Source organism: Oncorhynchus kisutch, linkage group LG26 (assembly GCF_002021735.2).
Source record: "Oncorhynchus kisutch isolate 150728-3 linkage group LG26, Okis_V2, whole genome shotgun sequence".
NCBI lineage: Eukaryota > Metazoa > Chordata > Actinopteri > Salmoniformes > Salmonidae > Oncorhynchus > Oncorhynchus kisutch.
In genome coordinates this window covers 17,175,979-17,194,269 of record NC_034199.2, presented here as the reverse complement: position 1 = coordinate 17,194,269, position 18,291 = coordinate 17,175,979, and the positions used below count along the sequence as shown (strand labels likewise).

General features: G+C 44.1%; 1 protein-coding gene across 1 annotated transcript; it reads left to right on the top strand.

Moving 5' to 3' along the window:
* Positions 1–237: 237 nt before the first annotated feature.
* On the top strand, positions 238–17,961 carry LOC109871122 (NGFI-A-binding protein 1-like). Its single transcript, XM_020461961.2, has 8 exons — positions 238–489; positions 4,571–5,409; positions 5,666–5,799; positions 6,463–6,514; positions 8,601–8,720; positions 9,554–9,737; positions 13,370–13,534; positions 13,744–17,961. The coding sequence occupies exons 1-8, from the start codon at positions 465–467 to the stop codon at positions 13,830–13,832; spliced, it is 1,608 nt and encodes a 535-aa protein (XP_020317550.1). The 5' UTR covers positions 238–464; the 3' UTR covers positions 13,833–17,961.
* The last annotated feature ends 330 nt before the right edge of the window (positions 17,962–18,291 follow it).

Here is an 18,291-nt window from a genome sequence, read left to right as displayed (position 1 = left end):
AATATTTTGCAGTGTACAGAGAAATGTAACAATGTACTTTATTTATTTATTTACTTTTTACGGCATGTGCCCCTGTACTCACTGTGATGAGCATGACGCCTCTGGGCCTATTTTCAGTACAACTGGCTTTTTAAAAAGCATCTGAAGCCTGTGTGTGGTGACGCGCCAGCATCTCCCTCCCTTCCCTGCTTACCGCGGTCGCTGCCTGGTGTGACATGATGCTTGGTATTCCATGCAGCAGCCTCCCACGCCCGGCAGCCACCCACGCCAGGATCTGCGTCACGCAGCCGCGTGGGAGTGAGAGAGAAATGTAGCAAGAGAGGAGCAACCAACTCGGAACAGTAGGGGAGTAGGGATAAACCAACACTTAGCAGGTCCTTTATACTAAACTTCTATTGCCCACACTCGTTTTGCTTCTCGCGGTGAGGGGAGAATTGAAGAGCAAGAAAGGAACGAAAGGTTGGATGAGCGGTGCGAAGAGTTCTGCAGGTACGCGCCCGCGGTGGCCGCTTTCTTTCAATTTCTAGCAGGGAGCAAATTTGAGATGCGTCCATAGATTGACTAGACAATATGCTAAAGACAGACAACTTTAGATTGGACTTTTAATGGCCTAAATAATTGTGTGGACATGGGACAGCATTACGGATAATATAAAGAAGAGAGATAGGCTAGGACACTCGTTTATACTAGCCTATTGATGAATATTATTGATGAAGAGAGTGCACATCCTACTGTAACTAAGGCTCATTCATTCTGTTGGCACAACATTACGACGTTTTGTATGACTTTTATCTGGGGAACGTGGAGTTTTGCACTGTGCGCTGAGCTACACTGGCAGACAGTAGAAACAGGATGTTTATTTATGTTTTTACTCTCGGAGTGGGAGACGCAAACCCGTTTATTCCCGGGCGCGGGGACGGTGGCGGTGGGAGTCTATCCGCAGCTGTGTAAAGAAAGCATCTGCTTGCTCCCTCCCTCGCTTCTGTCGTTTTCCCACAATGACTTAAATAACGTATGCTTTCCTTCTGGATTTTAAGCCTAGTTGGCATTGAGTACGTGATAGAGAACTTCTTTGGTGCATAGGCCTGCTTGATTCAATGCTTTCCAATAAGGAAGTGAGATATGCTATCCTGGGGAGTCAATTGTAAAGCATGCTTTCTCATGATATCAGGGATGATAGTCATCAGATTTAAATTAATTTGAGATGAAATGATGATAAATTCAAACAGCGAGAGCAGGATTTGAACCAACGACTCTGCAGTTACAGGGCCAGTGCAGAAGCCTACCTCCCCTGTGCCATAAAGGTCAGGACATCTTGGCATAAAACTCACCTAAGAGGGAGCCCAGATAGGAGGAACACATTTCCTGGGAGAAACTGAGGGATTATCCCACCACTGTCACCTTTGTAGTGTTCTGGAAAAGTGTTTTTTCCTCTGATTTTCAGTTTTACTTTTTGCATAGTCTACAACTACCCTTTTTTTTTTAAAGACCGTGATTCATACTAGTGTTAGTTAATTGGACATTTGAAAGGTTTTCAAGTCAGAAGTAAGCGTACCCAAACACCAGCTAGAACATCCAGTAATAAATGTTTCTCTGAAAATCACTGTTTTCCTTGTCTTTGAACCAGATTAAGTAGATGCTATAGGGTATGTTTTTAAAGTGATTGTATATTTGTAGATAGGCTTTATTCAGTGTATTTGAATTCCAGGAGTAATATTGCAGGACTCAGGAGGTGCTGAAGTGGTGGATCTAAGAGATTTGAAAGTCTATGTTTGAAATAAAAAAAGAAGTCACCAATTACAGTTCCAAACGTATATTTATTTTCATTAAGAAAAAGCATTTGTCAAATCTTTTACTAAATGATAGTGCTCTAAACGTGCGCAAATTCCCATAGGAACACGGCCATTTTAAAAGCGCCGGGCTTGTGCAACGTGCCATGGCTTCATTTTTTCCTCTTACAGGAATGATGGTCATAAACATATGAGGAGAAAGCTGATGTTTCTACCTACTGTATCCATTGATGTAAATATATCCTCTGTCTGATTCCCAGTTCGTCCACTAGATAGCAGTAGGAGATCACATGACGTCTCTTGTCCTCTTGAAACCAGTTGTGTCTGGTTTGGGTAGTGAGTCACTGTGCCAAAAACGGCTGAACTGATTTTGAAGCCTGACATCTTAAAATGACCTGAGCAATTAAAAATAAATAAGACAAGACAGGTGAAGAAACTTCAAACTTCTGTTCCCATTCACTTTTCCAATTGTAAACGAGTGAGATAGATCATGGAGGTTGTGGAGGACGCATAGAAGGTAATGTGGATGGGGAAGGAAATTCAGTGCTTTACAATGACCATCAGGCGGTACCCTTTCCATGCATACTACAGGGCCCTCAAACAACCACTCAAGAGTTTAACAGGTTAATATGTCATTTGAGAGTACTTTCCCAGAAACTGCTGTGAAGAGGCAATGGCCAGAAGCCCTCCAATGTTATCACACGTTTGGTGAGGGCTCTGATGAGGTTGTACAGCCTAAATGGGTTTCAGCAACCACCGCTATAAAGTCCAGCGTCTGTGTTAAATATTCAGCTTGAGTACAGCATGACCTAACTGTCTCTGCAGCACTGACAAATTGACCTTTTCTCTCCTTCGGATGATTCTTTACAGAACACGGTGGTTCGTTTGAGAAAGTTAGAGGTAGTCGATGCCATGTGCTGTTTCTGAGAATAGCCAAAACACTGGATGCTTAGAGGGGTTTTGAGACAGGAGCAACTGCTTCAACCTCTGATATTAAGGCGGACATGTGACTCAATCAACAATATCACAATGGAGCTTGAAAAGTTGATAACCAAAACAGACAGAAACAGACAAATGAATTGATTTCATATCGTCTATGTATTATGTGCGAAGGCACCAGTTCTACTGTATCTGTCGAGTAGAACATATAGCAGTACAGCAAGGTGTCCTATCCACCACGCAACTGGAAATGTAAATGGCATCGCATATTGGTTAGGTCTGATCTTTCGTCTTTATTGCAGGGCCAGAGAGGGTGAACACCGAAGCCATTTATCACTGTCCACAAACACCTAGTCCACATGAAACAAGGGGACTGTTCACCTGTGCCCGTCTCAGTGTTCTGTTTCAAATTCAGCTTCTAAGGAAGGACAGAAAAAAACCTGTCTGTTATTGTAAAGGGCAGCGTCCATCCTGTGTGTCTTTGATCGGTAGTGTGCTCGGTAAAGGTGTGTGTGGTGTGGGTAGGTGTGAGGCTCCATCAGGGGTAAAAAAAAAAAGGAAACCCCTTTCGGGCACATGTTTGTCTAAATAAGGCTGACTCGCGGACAGGGAGAAGAAGAGTTACAGAGTGGGGAAGAGAGTTAATGTGATTTAAAAACAGACTGATGATGGGGGGGGGGGGGGTCTTCAGCCAGGTGATATGCTGACATTAGGCTTGTGCGAGCTGCACTCGGCCTCTACCCTTCACACCCTGCCGACTGGGCAAAACGGGCTGAATCAGTGTTGTTTCCACATTATTTCACCCAAGGAATTCATTGTGATGATGTTGAATCAACGTGGAAAACTACAAAAAGTAATCCGTTTAAGGGAATTGTATATTTTTGTCACCCAAATGTTCAACTAAATCCAATGGCATGGGGAATTCTTTTGTTGATTTCACGTTAGTTGACAACTCAACCAGATGTAAAGCAATACTAGATGTTGAACTGGCGTCTGTGTCCAGTGGGTGTCCACTTTTTTAATCAAGTTGTCAACAGACTCCATTCAGTACTGGGACTCAGCCACAGAGTGTGAGAGGAGGCACAGTGTCACAGTAATGATCCGTTGATGAGGGGGAAAACACTGGCTACTGGGTATAACTAGCAATAACATAGCAGCCAAACAAACATTATATGGCTAGTCCAAGGGATAGAGCTAATTAGAACTGCACATCGGGATAGGCAGAAGTGTGAGTGTGTGTGTGTGTGCGCGTGCGTGCGTGCGTGAAGGGCATAGCTTAAGTGGAGGGTGAGTCAAATCTAAATGGGCCTCTGTGCTAGCCAGCAACCTGCCCTGTATCCCACTGTCACCCTTGCTCTATTTCACTCCCCTCACTGGCTGTGTTAGGTAGCTATAAAATGTACTGGGGACAGGGAGTGGGGGAAGAATGCACACACGCACGCACAGTGGTTGACTCCATGCTGAGAGAGAGAGAGAGAGAGAGAGACCACCTACGTGTGCTGCAGAGGTGGCGTCTGGTATGTGACTCTCCCTCGTCTCCAGGAGTGTGGCAGGCTGGGCTCTCCTTAAGCTGTGTTCAGATCTGCCCGTCTGACTAATAATGCACCATTATCACAGCTTCACATTCTTTATTCTGCTAATCTAGCGCCACTACTTTATACCTCACACCCGGAAAGGCTAATCTACAATACTTATTGGTTAGGCTGTAGTAGTATGTGTTTGTTTTTAGTTTTTGCTGTGTTTGTATGTTCATAGACTATTTATGATTTGTTTTTCAAGGTTTCAGATCTGAGCTGTGCTTTGTTTCTCTGGAGGTTGATTTGCCTGTGTGTTTCGGTCAGGGATGGCGGCGGCGTTGCCCAGGACCCTGGGGGAGCTCCAGCTCTACAGGATCCTCCAGAGGGCCAACCTGCTGTCCTACTACGAGGCCTTCATCCAGCAGGGCGGCGACGACGTGCAGCAGCTGTGTGAGGCGGCCGAGGAGGAGTTCCTGGAGATCATGGCCCTGGTGGGCATGGCCAGCAAGCCCCTGCATGTGAGGAGGCTCCAGAAGGCCCTGCGAGACTGGGTCACCAACCCGGCCCTGTTCAACCAGCCCCTGGCCTCTCTCCCTGTCTGCAGCATCCCTGTCTACAAGCTAGAAGCTAACGGTAATGCTAACGCTAGCACCCACGTCAAAGTGCCCAAACTTCAGGCGTCAGCGTGTGTGGGTGAGCCCAGGAGAGGCGAAGCGTCGGCGTCAGTGGTGGGGGGGGAGGGGGGAGGGGGTTCGACCTCAGGGTCTCCACTGCAGAGGGTCAGTGAGCCCCGCTTCTGGGCCTCCTTGTCCTCCCACGGCGGGGGAGGGGGAGCGGAGAGCGAGCGCAGCCTGTCCCCAGCGGAGTTGACTCTGGGTCTGGCTTCCCCCTCGTCCCCCCGCGGCGAGGAGGTACTAGATGCCGCGGCGTTGCGGTCGGTGGTGGAGTGTGTGGAGCGGCTGGCCCAGGCGCTGCCTCGGAGCGATCCGGCCGACGTGAAGGAGGGGCTGCGGGGCAACAAGAAGCTGGCCAAGATGATCTGCCACATCCTGGACATGGACGAGGACGACCCGAGGAGGGCGGAGGAGATACGCAAGTACAGTGCCATCTACGGACGCTTCGACTCCAAGAGGAAGGATGGCAAGCAACTTACGCTGCACGAGGTAGAGGGGGAAGAGGGTGTGTGTTTCTGGCTATCGCTGTGTAAGGAGTACAACATTTTCAGATGTGTGTTCGCTGCTGCTCTGCTTTAGATACGTTTGACCACGTGGTTTCAGAGAACCTGCTTTATAACTGCATAGAACAGTATCCTTATACCGCCACTCTCTTCTTCTCTCCCTCTTCCCCTCTCTTCCTCCCATACCTCTTATTCTGTCTCTCTCTCTCTCTCTCTCTCTCTGTCTCTCTGTCTCTGTCTAGCTGACAGTGAATGAGGCAGCAGCTCAGTTGTGTATGAAGGAGGTGTCCCTGCTGACCAGGAGAGATGAGCTGTTTGGTCTGGCTAGACAGGTCTCCCGGGAGGTCACCTACAAATACACCTACAGGACCAGCAAGTGAGAACAGCTGCCACACACACACACACATCTTGAGGATGAATGGTAATACTTTAATGTGACTGGGTGAAATGCTTCTCATGAATGGTTGATGAACAAAGTTGAAGTAAAAAATGTCACCCGATTTATTGAGTATCAGATATGGTGCTCCATCCTCGTAGTTGCCAGCCGGGAAGTGTGTTTGCTTGTGTGTTTGCGTATGTATTTCTGTGTGTGTGTGTATGTGCTTGCCACTTCCCTCTCACTGCTTCTAGATGACAGGTTTAATCTGACATGCAGGTGCTTCCTGACTGGCAACCACAAAGATGGAAAATTCCACCCAGCGCCACATGTCTCTCTCACTTGTTCTTGTAATGATGATGTTGCATGTTGATTCATAAATCATTCTTTTGGAATGATCATTCATTGGTGTTGCACCAGAGGTTAAAGGGAAATGAATAAACATTTTACAATGTTTTACAGGAGTTTCCATATTTAAAATTATTTTCTTGAGGCATTACAGATCAAGAAACGGTTATCCTGTACACTATTAGAAGGGTTATGCTCTTTGAAATGTTCATCTTCTGAATTCTCTCTCGCTCTCCCTCTGTCTTGTTCTCTTTCTCTGTCTCTCTTTCTCTCTCTCCCTGTTTGTCTCTCTCCCTATCTCTTTCTCTCCTGTAGGTCCCGATGTGGTGATAGAGATGAGATTTCTCCCAAGAGGATTAAAACAGAGGTGAGCCCATCTCTTTCTCACCGCATCATCCAACGACCACAGAGCTTTCCACAGAGTTTGACCTTATATAAATTAAAGCTCACTCCTATATCCCCAGTTTCCTAACACCTGTGTGCTGTTAGATTAGAAAGGGTAAATCCCTTAACAATCCCGGATTCCCACAGACCGATAGTGCATGGTTCTGAATGGGTGTGTCCAGTGCCTTTTGTTTGCATAGCTGCCTGTCAGCCAGCTTGGCCGTGTATATGGGGCTCGGCGGACAGGGGGCGTGTCCCTTAAGACTACTGGGTGTCATAATGCAGGGGAAAGATCAAAGTTCACCGGAATAAAAACTTCCTCTGTCGAATCGGGTCACCTCCTCCTCCACGCCTTACGTAACGCCCTGAGGACCCACAGTGAGAGATTGACTGACACACCTCGCTGCATCCACTCCTTGTCTTTTGAAGAGCGTTGGATACCGCGAAGTAGAGGGCTTTGTCTGTCAGTGTGTCAATGCTTCTCTAGTTCCGTTCCTCATCGTGTGTTGAGTAAAGAGTTCCCCCAGAAACTCCTCTGAGTTGTTTTTGAGTTGTTCAGTAAAGAGCGTCTTTGTGTAGGGAACTGTTGTGAGCTGAGCTTATGGCAGCTGTCCATTCATCTCCCTCCAGTGGTATGTTTGATGACGGTCCAAATCTCTGATGTGAGTGAGCTTCCCCTACGCCTCCACAGACCAGGGGTGGGCCAGGGTGGGACTAGCTAGCAGGCCCACGCCCCCCCCCCCCCCCCATCACCTTCCCCCTGTTTCTCAGTCCTCCGGGGCAGCCACATAGCAGACCTTGCTAGAACAAACACAGTTATTTGTTTGAATGAATGAATGTGTTGAAGTGGATTGTTTTCATCGAAAATATATTTCCTGGAATTTATTGGAGACTACTGAAGATATTTGCAACAGATGTAGGATCTTAATTTGATCACTCTTTTGTTGCTGCAAATGTTCCTGCACAGCAGGCAATGTAAACCTATAGTGTATACAAGGTTAAAAAGGCTTCTAAAGTTTGTAATTTACACATTAAAATGCCCTAATAAATTAATTATAATCCACATTATAATTAAACATTTCCTGTTGTTGCAGAATTCTTTTCCTGCTGTAGAAAATGGCCTCAAATTAAGATCTGTACACACATGACACACCTTTTCAGTTTTTCAAATATTTTTCTGGCACTTTTCTCTTACTAAAGGCGAATTATTCTCACAACCTGGTTGTTTTCTTTTAACAACATGTTACTGTGTGTCCTTGAGATGAAGTTTTACATATTTATCTCCACAAAGGAGGAGTTAACCATGGAGAGTTAGAAAATGAATCCCCACCCACTCTTCTGCCCTACCCCCGTCTCAAACAAACACACACACACACACACACAACTGCCACCCTCCCATTAAGAGCCAGCCACACGCCCACATGGACAACACAAAAGCCCAAATGAGCTCAGTCACGCCTACCCATAGTCCTGAGGTTTACATGACATCACCGCATGGGCGCGCTCAGAACCACCCACCTCCATGCACTTGCGCAGTTGGGTTGTCCACACACACGATACTCATATGCTCTTTTTCGCTCTGTCTTTCCCAATCTTTCACATACACACACTCTGACTCCACACCTTCTGTGGGTGCTGTGAAGGTGTGATAAATCATAAGGTGTGGCGGTAGGGTGAGCTCAGATTTACGTCACTTGTAGACATGTGTTAACCTTCCCCAAACATCCTCCACAAACCCTGAACAGAGAGGAGGGACAGCCCCCTCAACCCAACCCAACCTGGCAACCCACTGTCTCCTTATTCAGACCTCAATTTCAACTTCAGAATCCGATAAACAGATCTAAGGGTAAACATACTGAAAATATAACAGTTATTTTTCACAGGAGATAAGTGTGACAAGCATCCCCTGGTGAGACTGGGTGACATTATTTCAGCTAGACGGCATCATGAGTAGAGTAGAGCATAAAATGAGAGAAAATCTGAATGGGACCATGGTCTGATAGTGGCATTCCTCTCTCTCTCTCTCTCTCTCTCTCTCTCTCTCTCTCCCTCTCTCCCTCTCTCATCAGGAGGGCTTCTTTGACCTTCAGGAGGCCCTGCAGGCCATCCACATGAGACAAGAGACCCTGAGGGAGCAGCTGGCCACAGCCAAGTCTAAAGGAGAGGAGACCACAGGACGCAACATCCAGGTGACTACACTACCACTCTCTGAGGGATGGCTGGACAGACTGATGGACAAACAGACATGAAGACTGGCTGGCTAGCAAACTGCTTGGCTGTCTGATCGACTGTATGGCTTGCTGTCTGACTGACTAACTGGCTAGTTGACGTCCAATCTGCGGGTGATGCATAGGCTGGGTCATACCAATTAGAAGAAATGTGAGAAAGTGAAGATTCACCACTGCATATCACCAGCAGAGTTATTGACAAGCTATTTTGTTTGATAATACAGTTTGTATCCTCGTTTCTCATTTATAATTGAGGAAAAAAACAGAATAAGTAAAGCAGTAGCCCGTCCATTCCCTCTTTGTCTGTTATGACATCATCACCAATACTCACCTCATTATCCCTCATCAAATTGCAGGCTTATTTTCTGTTGTTTTGGAGAAACAGACAAGACAGTGTAGATGCTGGAAATGGCTGACAGATGTTTTATTTAACTAGGCAAGTCAGTTAAGAACAAATTCTTATTTACAATGACGGCCTACCGGGGAACAGTGGGTTAACTGCCTTGTTCAGGGGCAGAACGACAGATTTGTACCTTATCAGCTCAGGGATTCAATCCAGCACCCTTTATGGTTACTGTCCCAACGCTCTAACCACTAGGCTACCTACCACCCCAAAAGATACATGTAAACAACGAGTATCTAGACTAGAGAAGGAACTTAAGATTGTGCTGTCCTTTTAGATGGTCTTTGATAGAACTCCAGGCTCAGTTGTTTGTGTGTTATGTGTTTTCTAATGTGTGTGTAACAATAGACATGTATCTTCAACTGATTATATGCATCTGCGTGTGTTGTAGCTGCAGCTGGAGCATCTGCTGGCCAGGCAGATGGAGATCCTCCACGAGGCTAAGGCCCAGGACAGACTTCAGACCCTGGAGTGGAGGGTTCCTATGGGGGGCTTCAAATTTAGACACAGCACAGACCCAGAGCACCGCCACCATACCAACGGAGGCTCCCCTGATAACACCAGTCTACAACCAGGTCAGACATTAGACATTTACAGTTGAAGTCAGATATATTAGCCAGATATATTTAAACTCAGTTTTTCACAATTCCTGACATTTAAACCTAGTAAAAATGACCTGTCTTAGGTCAGTTAGGATCACCACTTTATTTTAAGAATGTGAAAAATCTGAATAATAGTAGAGATAATGATTTATTTCAGCTTTTATTTCTTTCATCACATTCCCAGTGGGTCAGAAGGTTACATACACTCAATTAGTATTTGGTAGCATTACCTTTAAATTGTTTAACTTGGGTCAAACGTTTCGGGTAGCCTTACACAAGCTTCCCACAATAAGTTAGGTGAAATTTGGCCCATTCCTCCTGACAGAGCTGGTGTAACTGAGTCAGGTCTGTAGGCCTCCTTGCTCGCACATGCTTTTTCAGTTCTGCCCACAACATTTCTATAAGATTGAGGTCAGGGCTTTGTGATGGCCACTCCAGTACCTTGACTTTTGTTGTCCTTAAGCCATTTTGCCACAACTTTGGAAGTATGCTTGGGGTCATTGTCCATTTGGAAGACCCATTTGCTTCAATATATCCACACAATTTTCCTCCTCATGATGCCATCTTTTTGTGAAGTGCACCAGTCCCTCCTGCAGCAAAGCACCCCCACAACATGATGCTGCCACCCCCGTGCTTCACTGTTGGGATGGTGTTCTTCGGCTTGCAAGCCTCCCCCTTTTTCCTCCAAACATAGCGATGGTCATTATGACCAAACAGTTCTATATTTGTTTCATCAGACCAGAAGACATTTCTCCAAAAAGCACAATCTTTGTCCCCATGTGCAGTTGCAAACCGTAGTCTGGCTTTTTTTATGGTGGTTTTAGAGCAGTGGCTTCTTCCTAGCTGAGCGGTCTTTCAGGTTATGTCGATATAGGACTCATTTTACTGTGGATATAGGTACTTTTGTACCCGTTTCCTCCAGCATCTTCACAAGGACCTTTGCTGTTGTCGTCTGAGACCAGCCACCCAGACAGCTGATTAAACTGTGGTTTTGCACAACCAACGAATTTCTGCACAAACTGTCAGAAACCGTCTCAGGGAAGCTCATCATCTTCACCTGACGGCAGTTCGGCATTGTAACAGACTTCAGTGGGCAAATGCTCACCTTTGATAGCCACTGGCGAAGTGTGCTCTTCATGGATGAATCCCAGTTTGAACAGATGGCAGATGGTGTGTATGGCATTGTGTGAGAGAGCAGTTTGCTGATGTCAACATTGTGAAAAGTGCCCCACGGTCGTGGTGGGGTTATAGTATGGGCAGGCATAAGCTACATTAAACGAGCACAATTGTATTTCATTGATGGCAATTTGAATGCGCAGAGGCACCGTGACAAGATCCCGAGGCCCATTGTCGTGCCATTCATCCACCGCCATCACCTCATGTTTCAGCATGATAATGCACGGACCCACGTCGCGCGGATCTGTACACAATTCCTGGAAGCTGAAAATGTCCCTGTTCTTTCATGGCCTGCATGCATGTAGATTTGACCTAGATAGTTTGGGCTTATCTATTGATATGTAGGCTTCGTGTTCCATTTTTAAATGTCTGTATTTCTAGCCTTGAGCTGTTCCTGTCTACTAATGTTCTGTATTGTCATGTTTCATGTTGTGTGGATCCCAGGAAGGGTAGCTGCTGCTTTCTCAGCAAATCCTGTAGCAAGATCAAGGGCGTGGGGTTTCCACGTCACCAAGTGCAATAACAAAACATGCACCAGTAGCACAAAGCGAATGCAAAACTGAAGTTTCTTAGGGATTTTGGTACAACGGGGAAAGAAGCAGGAATTCACCAGTCACCTCACAGTCCACAAGCCGTTCTCTTTGTCCATCCCGTTTCCCAGGGGTAATCCTCACACTCGGGTCCTCGGCCAATCCGGTACACAGCAGGAGGAGGAGGAGGAGGGGTGGGGGTTGTCCAACAGTCCAGGTCACACTGGGCAATCACACAGATTTTGCTCTAATTTCTCTCCCTCTTCATACTTCTCTTGTCTCTCACCTCTGCCCTTTTGTGCAGGCTGCTTCCTCCTTTATCCCCAAGCACTCCCTGGCTTAATGACCCACAGCCTTTCCTCGTTGGGGCAGGAAGTCCATATTAGGCTTGGTGGGTGGATCCAGCTACCTGCAAGATCTCTCTCCTCAATTACCACTCCCCTCACCTCTCCCTGCCGGCTGCCAAAATACCAATACCAAATATGAACTGTAGCTCAGTAAAGTCTTTGAAATTGTTGCATGTTGCGTTTATATTTTTGTTCAGTGTAATCAAGTGTTGAAGTTAGGTTTAGGAACGAGGGTTAGGTTAAGGTTCAGGTTAGGTGTAGTTTCAGTGACGTTTAGGAAAGGAAAATGCATAAAAGTTCATATTGGTTAAGCGTACCACCATCCGACGCAATTCTTTTAGTGCTGGTTAAATATTTTGCCTTTATGTTTAGTTTCTCAGTCAAATTTTTATTTCATTCATTCATTTGTCAGCTGTTTGTGGAGATTTTGGGGAGTTTCAGGAAGGATCCACTTGTGTGTATGGTCCTCAGATAGGGAAAAACGGACTTATATAACCATAAATGCTATGAGTTGCTTTAAGCTTGCTTTGAGTAGCATAGGCTGCTATTGTATTGATCTGAAGCCCTCTTAAGAGTGCGTGGTGAACACAGAGGATAGAGGGTGACACCTTTCACACCCACAACCTCACGCAGTCAACAGCATGACACTGCCGTGTTAATACTGCTTATTCTCTTTCCCTTCAAGCACACACACACACACACACTGAAACACACACTGAAACACACACACACACTGAAACACACACACAGACATACACACTGAAACACACACACACACACACACACTGAAACACACACTGAAACACACACACACACTGAAACACACACACAGACATACACACTGAAACACACACACACACACACTGAAACACACACACACACTGAAACACACACACAGACATACACACTGAAACATACACACATACACACACACTGAAACACACACACACACAGACACACACACTGAAACACACACACACACACACTGAAACACACACACACACACACACACACACACTGAAACACACACACAGACATACACACTGAAACACACACACAGACATACACACTGAAACACACACATAGGCACACACGGGCACACACACACACCAGTGGAGGCTGATGAAGCGAGGATGGCTCATACACACACACACACACACACACACACACACACACACACACACACACACACACACACACACACACACACATGTACACAGCATGAGTTATCTTCCTTTGTGCTCTACCTCTGGCTGATCTAATGGGTCTTCATTGACAGCATTGACAGCAATGTGGCGTGACTAACACCTTTTTATTTTATACACAGTACACACACCGCTCTTTCATTTAACAGCCTCTATTCATTACAGAGCGAGACATAGATAATGGCATTTTCTACAGAACAGACACAAATCATTATTTTGAATAACGGTGTTTTAATGGCTTTTTATGAGTTGAATTGAGTGTTAGAATATAATGGAATAGATAAGTACTGTATTGTCATTCTGTTTTTATCAAATGTTTGGCCTTACCTAGCTGCGTGTTCCTATAGGGGAGAGGCCACTGAACCTGCGTGTGGCGGGTCAAAGGTCAGATGGAGACATACCCCTGGGGAAACAGCTAGCCAATGAGCTAAAGAGGCATCACAGCAACGGGGAGGGAAAGACCCCGGCGACGAGTCACCATGGCAATGTCGAGGGCAAAACTTTGGCCACAGGTCTGCACCTAGAGATTCTCTATTGTAGTTAATTCACAATGAATCATTTGATATGGAATCAGCTCAAAGATTCCATCACATTTAACCTTCATTCTGAATCATTTGATACTGAATCAGCTGGTTAATTCTCTGTCATAGTTCACTCATGCTGAATCATCTGATAATAATCCAACTCCTCCTATGTTGTTGTTTTCTCTTTCTCATTCCAGAAAATGGGAACGGGGCCGACTTCTCCCAAGGGGCTCTCAACCTTTCCGACAAGAAGACCATCAAATCAGAGCCAGAGGATTCCAGATAGCACCTCTTCTCCTCCAACTCCTCCTCCTTCCTCATCCCTCTCTCATAACATAGTCGTCATCGGCCAATACTAAAAAAGCACAGCTGCAGTAGAGCCTTAACAACCAATGTTGCCTCAAGTAAAGGGATTTTACTTTTTGTTTATTTTTTGCCAAAGCACCTAGAGAGCCTTTATTTCTTTCCTTGTAGAAGCCCAGTTTTTTGTGTTTTCACTGACTGTGCTGATTCCCCCACCCCTCTCTCCTTTCTTACTATCAAGAGTGATGGCGAGTGGTCTGTAGATGTCGTTTTTGTACATACATAATTCTGACTCTGAAAAGTGTTTGTCGTTAATGTTATTTAAATATGTGCTGTGTATAATAAGGAAACATATTTCTGGTGGACTATAGGATGTCAGTTATGTCCAGATTGGGAAGATGGATGTCCCAGTTGTTACGAGGACAGGTTTGGCTCGGGTTTGTTAAGAGTGTACGAGGACAACACCAGAATATCCTGGTAGTATTCCCTTTCACTTCAAGTCAACCAGGATTTGGCTCAGAAAAGTCTTATTTAATTTGACAATGTGGTCCGATTTGATCAAAGCACTAACAGTAGGGTCTGCAGGTCATTCGGAAAGTATTCAGACCCCTTGACTTTTTCCACATTTTGTTACATTGCAGCCTATTCAAAAAATGATCAAATTAAAAAAAGAATGTCCCTCATCAACACAGTACCCCATAATGACAAAGCGAAAACAGGTTTTGCCAATGTATATAAAAAAACGAAACAGAAAAAACGTATTTACATACGTATTCAGACCCTTTGCTATGAGACTCAAAATTGAGCTCAGATGCATCCTTTTCCCATCGATCCTCCTTGAGATGTTTCTACAACTTGATTGGAGTCCATCTGTGGTAAATTCAATTGATTGGACATTATTTGGAAAGGCACACACGTCTATATAAGGTCCCACAGTTGACAGTGCATGTCAGAGCCATGAGGTCGAAGGAACCTGCTCAAGAGCGCAGAGGACCTCAGACTGGGGCGAAGGTTCACCTTCCAACAGGACAACGACCCTATGCATACAGCCAAGACAACGCAGGAGTGGCTTTGGGACAAGTATCTGAATGTCCTTGAGGGGCCCAGCCAGAGTCCGGACTTGAACCCGATCAAACATCTCTGGAGAGACCTGAAAAAAAGCTGTGCAGCAACGCTACCCATCCAATCTGACAGAGCTTGAAAGGAACTGCAGAGAAGAATAGGAGAAACTCCACAAATACAGGTATGCCGAGCTTGTAGCATCATACCAAAGAAGACTCAAGGCTGTAATCACTGGTAAATCTGCTTCAACAAAGTACTGAGTGAAGGGTCTGAATACTTATGTAAATGTGACATTTGAGTTGTTTTATTTTTTGATATTTTCTAAGATTTTGAAAAACCTGTTTTTGCTTTGTTATTATGGGGTATTGTGTGTAGATTGATCAGAAGAAAAAAACAATTTTAGAATAAGGCTGTAATGTAACAAAATGTGGAAAAAGTCAAAGGGTCTGAATACTTTCCAAATGCACTGTATATGGGATGACAACTTCATGTGATAACGTTGGGTGGGTATTATAGCCATCAATAATAAGCACAAGTATTTTCAAATGTAGACGTTGACCTTCTCGATTTTACCAAATGGAGGGAATTTAAAATGGTGTGAACCATAAACCAGTAATAACTGAATTTGAAAGCAGGGTTTACCATCGCACCATCTCACTTTGATTCGTACAGTACCAATTGTGTGTTTAGTAGAGCAATACCAACTAGCTGTTGTTGAGGAACCCAGTGCAAATGTCTAGTTGTCCCAGTTTTGGGGATCTTGTTCACTGTACAGTTGTTTAATTTCTTGTTGACTAGCGTTAGCCATAGTCCTAGGTAACACCCATCCTCAAGATGACCTGAAACAGATATGCATTATTGTTTGATTGTAAAATGCATCGTCATGTTTTCAGATTTTCCATCAAAGTATTTTTCACATTTCTGATTGTCTCCCATGAATGATGTGCTGTACATGTTTGTATAGCAACGTTTGAGTAATGTAGTCAATGACATGCATTTCTGGGGTACTGGGGTCCCTCTATTAATGTGACTTTAGATCAGGCAATTTTAGAGCCACCATCATATGATGTCATTTGTCAGGTTTCCCTCTCAAATTTATATTTTAGTCACGTACCAGTTCAGCTGTCTCACTAATTGTATTGATGTTTAAAATGATTACCTCTTCTTTCAATTACACTGATCGATTTGTGTTCTCAATTCTCATGCAATAGTTCAAGGGACAATTCACTAAAAATCGAAATTGTATGATTTACCACTAAATGTGTTTAATGTTTTTAGAGCACAGCATTCGACGACAATGCCTACAAAGGTGTGGTTAGCTTTTGGTCAGGGGAGGCTATCCAAAGCATGCTGACACTTACACAATAACTAGGATAAGCCCTGAACAACTGTCGGGTTGATCATTGCAACACCATGGAGTAAAAAAAAAAACGTGAATTTTTATATTTAGTGAACAACCAAAATGTGAGGATAAAATATACATTTTTACAATCTATTAGATGGATGCATTTTTGTTCAGAACACCAATCATTTTTAGCATGCAAATCTTTGTTCATTTACCTATGTGGGGATTGCTATTTAATGGCCTATGGGACGTCTACATTCACCCTCATTTTGAAAACAGTATTGTTAAGTAATTCGAATGTCTCAATAGATTCCCCCTACGTCATGGAAATATTTTGGCAGTATGATTTATTCCAAAATGTTTACCTAATTCTGTACCTGACTGTATCTGTATTCAAAAGAGCGATCTCTAAATAAGGTAAGGCAAGTCACAAGTCGGCTCCAAAAGAAACAGATCAGGTTATCTGAACCACCGTAGCTCCCTGTGAGTTCCTGTTCCTCTGCAACACCTACCTTTGCTCTCACACTCTGTTGAACTTGTAACAGCTTTTGCATTTATACAGTAGAATTATACATTTATAACTGTGGGATGAAACCGTGTTTGTTGTCGATAGAAGGCGTTCTTATCACTGTTGTTGTTGGTAAAAAAAAAAAAAGACGTAATTAGGTTATGCATTATTGTCATGCACCCAATTGTTTTGTAAACACTAATATATTTACTTTGTGATACACGAACATTAAACTTTATTTTTTTTAGATCTGATGGTGGATTATTTTTCACCCGGCTGTCCTTTCTCCTAAAAAAAAATCATTGATGTGCTTTATACTGAACTAAGTTGGAACAAAAAAAATGAGTTCTTTGTGGAGAGCCCAGAGTTCTGAGAAGTTCTTAGCTTGACAAGCCAAAACAACTTCTGAGAACTCATTTGAGGTAAAATGGGAGGTAAATGTGCTCTCCCCTGTGATAGGGTTGCAGAGCCTCTCTCTGAATCGAGATAACAACCTGAGTAGATGAGGTTTTGGGCGACCTTTTGTTGTCCTCAGCAAATACCGTGCTAGTTTTGCCTTCAGAAAACCCCAAAGAGGTGGATGTAAAAGCGTCTACGAGGGTGTACATAGTGAAAAGACAATTCAGCCTGCACAATTCTCCATCTCTTTCAAGTCCAAAAAACAACCTACAAAAACTACATTTGCATACAAGGTTTGGAAATTCTGCCGCTGCAGGGCTTCTGAACAGAGTGATTCGGATTCTTCAGCATCCAGCGTATTTCAGCTCAACCTTGCAAACCTCGGACTCTCAACACCATCTTAGTGTCCTTATTCATGCGTAGCCATTTAAACTCAGTTAGCATTTGGATGTTTTTGAAACACTTCAGAGAGGAACGTTTCAAGTCACTGCTATGTGCTATGTTCTAAGAAACAAGCAGTTATACACAGCACGTATATAGGTCTGATAGGCCCTATCAGATGCCTGGGTGTGGCTGTGTTACACATAGACATAGGACCCTGATATATTGTATATACAGTGCCTTGCAAAAGTATTCAGACCCCTTGGATTTCGTCAAATTTGATTGTGTTACGAAGTGGGATGAAAATTGATTTAATTGTCATTTGGTTGGTCAACATCTACACAAAATACTCTGTAATGTGAAAGTGGAAGAAACATGAAATGTTATTTTAAGATAAATAAAAATGGTATAACTAAACTATAGTTGTCGTATAAGTTTTCAGCCCCTTTGTTTAGGCCAGCCTAAATGAATTCAGGAGTATAATTTTCCTTAACAAATCACAGGTTATATGGACTCCCTCTGTGTAAAATAATAGCGGTTGACCAGATTTTTGAATGACTAACCCTTCCCCTGTCCCCCATACATACAACATCTATAAGGTCCCTCAGACAAGTATTGCATTTCAAGGACAGATTCAACTACAAAGACCAGGGAGCTTTTCGAAAGCCTCGTAAAGAAGGGCAGTGATTGGTAGATGGGTAACAATAACAAATCAGACATTGAATATCTCTTTAAGCATGGTCAAGA

What these genes read in the sequence shown, in the direction of transcription:
- LOC109871122 (XM_020461961.2), top strand. Translation starts at nt 465, where the DNA reads ATGAGCGGTGCGAAGAGTTCTGCAG. An exon ending in CGGTGCGAAGAGTTCTGCAG is followed by an intron (nt 490 to 4,570) that starts GTACGCGCCCGC and finishes TGTTTCGGTCAG; the next exon opens with GGATGGCGGCGGCGTTGCCC. An exon ending in CCAAGAGGATTAAAACAGAG is followed by an intron (nt 6,515 to 8,600) that starts GTGAGCCCATCT and finishes CTCTCTCATCAG; the next exon opens with GAGGGCTTCTTTGACCTTCA.